This window comes from Lepidochelys kempii, chromosome 5 (assembly GCF_965140285.1).
Source record: "Lepidochelys kempii isolate rLepKem1 chromosome 5, rLepKem1.hap1, whole genome shotgun sequence".
Classification (NCBI taxonomy): Eukaryota; Metazoa; Chordata; order Testudines; family Cheloniidae; genus Lepidochelys; species Lepidochelys kempii.
The window spans coordinates 24,037,058-24,046,973 of NC_136384.1; the positions used below are offsets into that span (position 1 = coordinate 24,037,058).

Below are 9,916 nucleotides of genomic sequence, written 5' to 3' on the forward strand. Positions count from 1 at the left end.
GCCCTAAACTAAGTGGGATTTTTTTTTTTTACTTCATGATTGGATTACTAAATTAATGAGACTAGCAAGCAGCACACTTCTGTTAAGAATTTTGATGAATAACTATAAAACTTGATAAACTTAGTGTTCAAAAATCCAGAAAAACTGACTGTTATCCAAATACTTGAACAACAAATGGCACCATGTTTATTTGTCCCCCCCCAAAAAAATAAAAATGAAATCACTTTTTGTTTTGACGAGCTGATTCTGAAGGTCACTGAGGAGTTTGTTCAGTAAAACAGCTTAAACTGATTTAATAGTTTGGCTTTGTATGTAAATAAAATAAACAGGGTTCTTCCGCTTCCCCTTTTTAGTGGTAGAATGCTGGAATAATAGGGACAATTTGCTAAATTATTAAGGCCCAGATCCTGCAAATACTTGCTTACATGCTTAACTTTCAGCCAAGGGTTTTCAGGATTGCAGCCTGGATTTAAAAGAAAAGCATAATATGCATGTATTCAGATCTGTGAGCCAAGTTACTTTGATGAAACTGAGCAATCCAAAATAAAGGAGTATGATCTTCATTACTCAGTGATCTTTTCCTCAACTGATAGCCCTCACTTATGGAGGTGTCAAGGTTCCTCCCCCACTCTGAACTCTAGGGTACAGATGTGGGGACCTGCATGAAAAACCTCCTAAGCTTATCTTTACCAGCTTAGGTCAAAACTTCCCCAAGGTACAAAATATTCCACCCGTTGTCCTTGGACTGGCTGCTACCACCACCAAACTAATACTGGTTACTGGGGAAGAGCTGTTTGGACGCGTCCTTCCCCCCAAAATACTTCCCAAAACCTTGCACCCCACTTCCTGGACAAGGTTTGGTAAAAAGCCTCACCAATTTGCCTCGGTGACTACAGACCCAGACCCTTGGATCTTAAGAACAATGAACAATCCTCCCAACACTTGCACCCCCCTTTCCTGGGAAATGTTGGATAAAAAGCCTCACCAATTTGCATAGGTGACCACAGACCCAAACCCTTGGATCTGAGAACAATGAAAAAGCATTCAGTTTTTTACAAGAAGACTTTTAATAAAAAATAGAAGTAAATAGAAATAAAGAAATCCCCCCTGTAAAATCAGGATGGTAGATATCTTACAGGGTAATTAGATTAAAAAACATAGAGAACCCCTCTAGGCAAAACCTTAAGTTACAAAAAAGATACACAGACAGAAATAGTTATTCTATTCAGCACAATTCTTTTCTCAGCCATTTAAAGAAATCATAATCTAACACATACCTAGCTAGATTACTTACTAAAAGTTCTAAGACTCCATTCCTGGTCTATCCCCGGCAAAGACCAGCATATAGACAGACCCAGACCCTTTGTTTCTCTCCCTCCTCCCAGCTTTTGAAAGTATCTTGTCTCCTCATTGGTCATTTTGGTCAGGTGCCAGCGAGGTTACCTTTAGCTTCTTAACCCTTTACAGGTGAGAGGAGCTTTCCCCTGGCCAGGAGGGATTTCAAAGGGGTTTACCCTTCCCTTTATATTTATGACAGGAGGTATGCCCTTTAGCATGTATTGTAGGCTATGAAGCTGACACCTTTGATTATCTAATATTTTAAGTTAAATAGGCCTGAGATTGGTTCAGCTACAGGTTGCAGAAGTCTTGGTTTTGATGATTGTTCATTTTGACTTTTTAAAGTTATTCCCATGTACAATTGAATAGATTCAATGAGAACCCCATGGAAAGCGAAGTAGCCGCAAATTGGTTCAGTGCACTGAATCAATGTGCAAATTTCATTTGAATTAGTGAACCTCCTGCTGTATTCATTTCTGTCAGAGGGCTCAACCGAGGCCCTAAAAGCCATTTATGTCTTACCGTGGGCTGAAGAGAGGCATAGACGATGTATTCACATGGTTCCATAGCGCTGGGATAGATTTCACTCAGTGTGAAGTGTTTGAAAATCTCTTTGCTATAAGAGGGCATTGCTGTATCTTATAGATCTTACTAAAAGCTTGATTTGTTTCTTAGATTGACATTAAGATTAAAGATGCCATTGGCCGATACCACCAGTGTGCTACAATCCAGCTAGATTTCCAGCTCCCAGTCAGATTTAACCTTACCTTTGTGAGGTGAGTACAACTAAAAATGTTAGTGTATAGTAGGTACACAATCTAGTTTTCCTGTCACTTATAGGCATATTAAATAAGTTTGCAATATTTCTTTTATTTACAGCCATGATGGTGATGACAAGAAAAGGCCAGTTATTATTCACCGGGCCATCTTAGGATCTGTGGAAAGAATGATTGCTATCCTAACCGAAAATTATGCAGGCAAATGGTAATGTTGAAAAATAAACTTACTGTCCAGCCAGGGAGTGAGCACTCTGGATGGTGTAAAAGGGGATTAATCATGTCTAAAAGAGTTAAAGAACACTAAACACTACATAATTGTTTTTTTCTGAAGGCCTCTCTGGCTGTCTCCTCAGCAAGTGATGGTGGTGCCGGTGGGACCAACATGTGACGAATATGCACAAAAGGTGAATTCATTTGTCCCAAGATAAATTTGTGATTTAGTTGAGTTGCTTAATTGTCATTAAGCTCTGTTTTTAATTAAGGAATTTATATAAATTCCTGTTGTAAGTAAGTTATATTGTATTCAGATGATAAATTAAGCTGCCTAAATTCTAAATGGGCCTTAATCATCAGAAGCATGAAGTTTGGATATCCAGAATCCAGACAACAAATGTTGATGCTGGAGAGAACGTTTCTGGTTGTGGAGGCAAAGGAAATTGCTCAGCTCTGCAGCTAGAGGGAAACCCCATGGAGAAAGTATCTTTACATTTATATGCTGATCCTGCAACTGACTCCACTCAGGCAGACCCTCAATGCCCACGTGCAGTTTGAGTAATGATGATGGGGGAGGAAAAGACAGGGGTCTTTGTTTGCAGTATTAAAATACAATCCACACAAATAGCACTATGTATGTCTCTTTCAAACACATCAGGCCTAAACTTTAAAGGATCTTCTGATCACAAAGACCCATAGCTCTCCTGGCTTCAACATTGCTAAATTCTCATAGAGTATCCATCCTAATGGATCTGGGTACTAGATTGCTTAGTGATTTAGTGTGTGCAAGGCTCTCCTGCCATATCCAAGCCATTCTTCCATATTTCAGTGCCCTGTGCACTTTTTTGCCACTACCAAGGGGTAGTGTCAAAATGTGTCTGCCTCTGAATGAGAGCAAAACAGAGATCTAATTTTAATTTTTGGCTGTCAAACCTCAAATGGTCCCTTTCACTCAAAATCTACATATTCTCTCATGATTGAGGGTTCAAATAATATTTTGTGCTTTTATTACTTAGGTCAGACAGCAGTTCCATGATGCTGGATTAATGTCTGATGTAGATGTGGATCCTGGGTGTACGCTGAACAAGAAGATCAGAAATGCTCAGCTTGCACAGTATAATTTTATCCTAGGTAAAGAAATAGCGTGTGGTGGCCATGCAATACCGTGGCTGACTTGTTTTTCTTGTACGCAGCTGAAATTTGGTCTAACCCATTTTCCCAGTGTGTGAATGAGTAAGGCAAAGGCAGCACTTAACACCTGTAAATTCCTTTTTAAGTTTCTTTCACAGCCAGCATCCTTCCAGCTGTGCGTGCCTAGGCAGTACATGCTGTGAAGCCAATCTCTGCTGCTTTGTTAGTTGAAGAGGTTGCTGTACAGTGACTCGATAAGTTGACACTGCATCAGGAAAAGTATTTTGGTGCCTTTCAGTCAACAGGGCAAGACACTGGCTCAGTCAAAGATTACATTAAATGATTTGCAATAACTTGATTGTTCTCATGTCAAGTGTGTGCTAGAGGAGGAATGCCACATTCTAATCTCTGATTTCAGGCTGTATTCCAAGATATCTCGGTGCATTAATGAGTCTATGCACATGTGCCCAAGAACCGAGTCTTGATGTTGTGCAGCAAAGATGAGAATCTGGCCCTAGAAGTATAACACAGTATTGTTAACAGAAGCACCGTCAGTCATGGGGTTTTCGTTATTCAGTGTGTCTGCTGGAATTACTAAAGGTAGCTTGAGATGTAGGGATGGGGCAAAGGAGGATGCAATGTAGGATTCAGTTGTATTAGGAAGTTCTTATTCTTAATTCTTATTTAAAGAAGTGTGATTTTTATTTTATTTTTTTAATCAAGCCTTGAGCAAAAATTATATTAATCTGTGGATTTTGGCTTTGTTTAGTTGTTGGTGAAAAGGAGAAGGCGAGTGGAACAGTTAATATCCGTACTCGAGATAACAAGGTGCACGGTGAACGAACTGTTGCTGATACTGTGGAGAGGCTGCTACAGTTGAAACGCCGTCAGTGCAAACATGCTGAAGAAGAATTCTAACAGATTGTATTTCCCTACCTGGTTTAGGGTAAAAAGGATAAGTTTTATAAAGCAGTTAAATCATATTGTAACATCTTATATGCACTAGGTTGCATTTGAAATAGATCGTCAAATGAGCCAACAAAAATCAACCGTGAAACACCTTTCTATATTATTCAGACATTACATGTGTCTATGGAAAGACCATTTTACACAAATGATGCAGCAAAGCTTCTTGGTATCTGATCACAAAAAATGAAACCAGGTGACTAAGGCTTAATATGAATTGAGGGGAAATGGAATTGTTAATGAAGGATTAAAATATTGTAGTAGTCGTTTAATATTGTTGTAAGTAGACGACTAAGAAAAATAAAATTTTGGTAACTGTCTTGCATCAGGTTCAGCTTGGGCATGTGATGGATTGTAGTGTACAGCAGAGTGACTACATTGGTAGTGTTCATTTTTTACATCTCAGTGCAACTGAACCTGAAGACTTGGAACCTGAAAATGAGCCCCCTTTTAAAAGAGGCTGTTCATGAGGCTGCAAAGTCAAAACTAAAGATAGAGGTAGGTTGGGGATAGATTTTAAAGGGCCTGGAAAGTGAAGAGGGGAGAGAAGCATAAAGAGAATCATCAACCCTATCACTAGAAAGAGCAGGGAGGAGATGTCAGAGCAGTCAAGAAGCCTGCAATACTGGATGGACGCTGTACGACTGAGTAACTATCGCCCCCATCCCTAGTGCTATTGGAGGGGAAGTTAGGTAGAGAGAGCAGTGGGTGATGAAGACCAAGTCAAGTAAGCAGCTCTTTTGGGGAGTAGGGAAGTTGATCTAGGGCTGCAGGTTGAATAATGAGGTAGGAGTGAGGAAATGTGCAGCTAAGAGGTTGGATGAGTTATCAGCATGGAAGTTGAAGTGGGGGCGGGAGGGAGGGAATTGGGAGAAGAGGAAGAGGTGAGCAAGCCAGGAGTTAAAACCAGAAAAAGGCTGATTGTGAGGAGCTGGGTAGATGACCTCAACGTGGAGGGGGAGAGGATGACAAAGACTGGCGGTGTGGTAAATACTGATGAGGACAGGGCAGTCACAAAGTAATCTGGATTGCTTGGTACGCTGAGCCCATTCAAACAAAATGCATATTAACACAGTCAAAGGCACAGTTGTGCATCTAAAAACAAGGAATGTAGGCCACACCTACAGAGTGGGGGACTGTACCCTGGACAGCAGACACTCTGAAAAGGACAGAGGGACTGGCATAGTGGACAGGCCACTGAACATGACCGCCCAGTGTGATGCTGTGGCAAACCATGCTAATGCAACCATTGGCTATATAAGGAGGAATAGGGAGGTGAGAGCTGAGACTGATGTTGGAATACTGCAACTAATTCTGATGTCCTATGTTTTATAAAGGATGTTGGGGAAAAAATGGAAAGGGTGCAGAAAGAAGTCACAAAAATTATTCCAGGGGATGGAGAAGATGCCTGACAGAGCTCAGTTTGTTTAATTTATCAAAAAGGGGACAGAGATGTGACTTGATTACAGTGTGTTAGTTCCTTAATGGGGAAAAATACGGGGTATTTAGAGGCTCTTTAGCAGAGAAAGGCATAGCAAGAATCAATAGCTGGAATCTGATGCCAAGCACATTCAAATTGGAAATAAGGCAAGGGTGATTAACCACTGGAACAAACTGGCAGGGGAAGTGGTGGCCTGTCAATCTCATGATGTTTGTAGGTCAAGACTGGATGCATTTCTGGAAGATCTGCTTTAGTCGGACACAACTTGTGAGGCTCAATACAGTGGTAACAGTGAAATTTAACTGGCTTGTGATTTACAGATCAGACTAGATTATTATCTAATCTTCCCTTCTGGCCTTAAACTCTGTGAATCAATCTGTAAAAGGGGAACCAAGTCTCTCAGATTTTATAAATGTAATGTAGTTGAGTATAAAACGTTTAACTACATTACCTCAATAGACAACACCATGGGGCTGCCACTACAACCTGTCAGAAAAATAGGAATTGATCTTTCTAAGGGAGTCCTACTACAGCCAAGAATGTTTTCTACGAGGCTAGTCCAGTCTGTTCACCTACATGTTTACTGGCTGTATTGTAAATACTTTCAGTCCATGTGAGAAGTTTGTCAGACTAAGAGCTACGGGGGAGAAAGAGTGAGAGTTGACCAACAGGGCATATGGGACTGCATGGGCAAAAAAGATTGAGAAGAGGAGCTGGTGGGGAGGGGAGTGAAGATTGGGACTTTGGGGATCCCCAAGAATGGCCTGGCTGGGCAAGGAGACTGGGACCAGGACGAGGTGTCAAAGAAGTTTCGCTGTGCAACCTTAATTTGCCCCTCTTGTGCATATGCATTATAACAATCTTCAATTAGATGATCAATACTATATTTTCCACAGGGCCTTGCCTCACTTAGTAGGCAGGCTGGACCTGCTCATGGGATGAATCAGGGTTGTGTGGTGAATGAGGCTGTTTTCTGTAGGACCTCTGTCTCATTTGATGCAAAAGTTTAGTGGTGCCTATTGGATGAAGCAGGGCATTGTGGGAAGAGAAAGGCTATCCTCTTGGCTGCCCTGGAGAACTGGATTCTGTCCCTGCCCCTGCCATAGAGTTCCTGTGTGGTACTGGGCAAGTCACTTAAACCAAACTTTTCACAAGAAGTCACTCATTTTCTGGATGCTGAACTTCAGACCCTGGGGTCTGGTTTGCAGAAGTGCTGAGCACTCTCAGCTGCAGCTGGAATTACTGGGAGCTGTGGTTTTCTTTTTACCTTGAACAATGAGACTAAAACAAAATATTCCGTAGTTCCTCATTCAGTGAGCGCCATCTGGCCTGTGCGCTGGCAGAGGCAGAGGTCCTGTAGGAAAAATAGTTTGTGAGCATATAATGAAAAGACAGTTCTAATGGATATACACAGAGGGCCAAATTAAGATTGCACAGGCAAATGTAATTCTGGCTTTTGAGTGCTTGACTTTGCAACCTTAATGTAGTTTTTTGGACTGTTTATCTCTCTTGATATATATTGTGCATCTGTTAGCTCAGTGTATTAAAATAACATGAAGAGCAATGCTGCTGTTTCAGCATCAGTGTGCATTGTGTTGTATAAGAGACAGTTCCTACCCCCCCCCCCCAACCTTATATAACAGACAAACAAGAACACAGAGAGATGGGGAATGATACTAACTTTGAGGGGAGTGTGTTCTTCATGGAACTGTAACAGGTTTGATGTATGCCAACGTTGTGGCCTTGAAGTAGTAAGAGTTAAAGAGGTAGTTGAATGTATCAAAGCAGGAAGATGTATTCCTATATCATACTTAGTCTCGTATGTAAGCCATTGTCAGTTATCTCAAAAAAGTGAAATGAAGCATTTACAAGGGGAAACGCTAAAACACGTGACAAGTTTTCTGCCAGTTTCCTCACGCTGTGCGTGCACAGGGGAGAGCTATGCAGATACGATCAGACAGGCAGTCTCATTGAGGTGACAATGAGAATACTGGAGATAGGTACAGATAGGGCCCTTGATTGCAGCCAACTGGTCTGCTCTTGGGCTCGTGCTCAAGGGGCTGGTAGACCATGAAGGCGAGAAGGGAAAAGAAACCCGCAGCAAATCCTCAGTGGGTGTAAGTTGTCAGAGTGCCATTGAAATCAATGTAATTTACACCATCTAAGAATCTGTCCACCACAGAAGTTAGGAGAAAGGAGACTCAACTATCTCCCAGTAGAAACTATTATTTTCTTTGGGAGGGCTTGTTACCCAGGGTTTTCAGAACCCAACGCAGTGGTAAGTTCTCTTTCTCTCCAGTGTTAGGAATAAATCAATGGGAACACAGTGCATCTGATAAATGATTGATACAAGGAAGCATGCTCTTATCTAAAATTACTATTTATTAGCTATTAAGCACACACACAATAGGTTTAGGACATCCCAGATATAGTTACCCACAATCTGAGATGGTTTTGAGGGATCACCAGCCAGGATTCTAGCAGTCCTCTTTCTGTTCAGCTGAGGGGGAGTTTAGCTATCAGCTCCTTGCCTGAAGAAAAGCTCCCTCGGACTGCTCAGAGATATTTACTTTTACCTTTTAATCTTTTATAGCTAACTCTAACAAAACACATAACCTCTAGTGAGTCAGCATTATAACCTCCACTAGGTCACCAATTCTCCTAATGTCAACAAACTACTCATTATCTCAAAACATTTCTAGTATTTCTTTCCAAATCAACAGTAACTCAGGGGCACCTAAAACCAAGATCGCTATTCACTTACTCTCCTTCATAACTTCCAGTCCCATCCTCCCATTCTAATTAACAAACTGCAAGCATGCAGCTGTCTGACCGTGTCTCATAAAGGCCTAAGATTCTCCTAGCTATGTAATGTTTGGTTTTCAGCTGGCAGTGGTTGACCATACAAAATGGCTGACTGCAGTACTAACTGTCAAGTTCTGGGGTACAGGCAGGAATGTCAAATTCTGGGGTAACAGGCTGGATCGCCTGAATTCTTGTGCTCTTTTCCCACAGCCCCCTTCCACTCTGAGTGATCTAACCTGCAGGGTAGGTGGCTGGTAGTGGCAGGCAATAATTAAACTCTTTGACAGGGAAATTAGAGAATTTGGGGGTCCCCAAGGAAAAGCTAGATTCTTTCTGCTCTCAGTAAGTCCTAGGATCCTAGAGAGTGAGTAGCAGCAAGTGGTGTTACTCAGATTGAGTACTTGTGGCACCTTAGAGACTAACCAATTTATTTGAGCATAAGCTTTCGTGAGCTACAGCTCACTTCATCGGATGCATACCGTGGAAACTGCAGCAGACTTTATATATACACAGAGAATATGAAACAATACCTCCTCCCACCCCACTGTCCTGCTGGTAATAGCTTATCTAAAGTGATCATCAGTGATCACCAGCAAGAAACTGCTGAATTGGAATTCATTTGCAAATTGGATACTATTAATTTAGGCTTAAATAGAGACTGGGAGTGGCTAAGTCATTATGCAAGGTAGCCTGTGTCCTCTTGTTTTTTCCTTACCCCCCCCCCCCCCGATGTTCTGGTTTAACTTGGATTTAAACTTGGAGAGTGGTCAGTTTGGATGAGCTATTACCAGCAGGAGAGTGAGTTTGTGTGTGTATGGGGGTGGGGGGGATGTGAGAAAACCTGGATTTGTGCAGGAAATAGCCCAACTTGATTGTCATGCACATTGTGTAAAGAGTTGTCACTTTGGATGGGCTATCACCAGCAGGAGAGTGAATTTGTGTGGGGGGGTGGAGGGTGAGAAAACCTGGATTTGTGCTGGAAATGGCCCACCTGATGATCACTTTAGATAAGCTATTACCAGCAGGACAGTGGGGTGGGAGGAGGTATTGTTTCATATTCTCTGTGTATATATAAAGTCTGCTGCAGTTTCCACGGTATGCATCCGATGAAGTGAGCTGTAGCTCACAAAAGCTTATGCTCAAATAAATTGGTTAGTCTCTAAGGTGCCATAAGTACTCCTTTTCTTTTTGCGAATACAGACTAACACAGCTGTTACTCTGAAACCTGTCACTCAGATTAATG

General features: G+C 41.6%; 1 protein-coding gene across 3 annotated transcripts in view; it reads left to right on the forward strand.

Moving 5' to 3' along the window:
* Nucleotides 1–4,755, forward strand: part of TARS1 (threonyl-tRNA synthetase 1) — a 29,634-nt gene extending 24,879 nt beyond the window's left edge. For all 3 annotated transcript variants that reach the window (XM_073343688.2, XM_073343686.2, XM_073343687.2), the window contains 5 exons: nucleotides 2,014–2,114; nucleotides 2,218–2,322; nucleotides 2,449–2,521; nucleotides 3,347–3,461; nucleotides 4,231–4,755. In XM_073343688.2, coding sequence (XP_073199789.1) covers nucleotides 2,014–2,114; nucleotides 2,218–2,322; nucleotides 2,449–2,521; nucleotides 3,347–3,461; nucleotides 4,231–4,379 — 543 coding nt within the window. In that variant the 3' untranslated portion in view covers nucleotides 4,380–4,755. The remainder of the gene's footprint in view (nucleotides 1–2,013; nucleotides 2,115–2,217; nucleotides 2,323–2,448; nucleotides 2,522–3,346; nucleotides 3,462–4,230) is intronic.
* The last annotated feature ends 5,161 nt before the right edge of the window (nucleotides 4,756–9,916 follow it).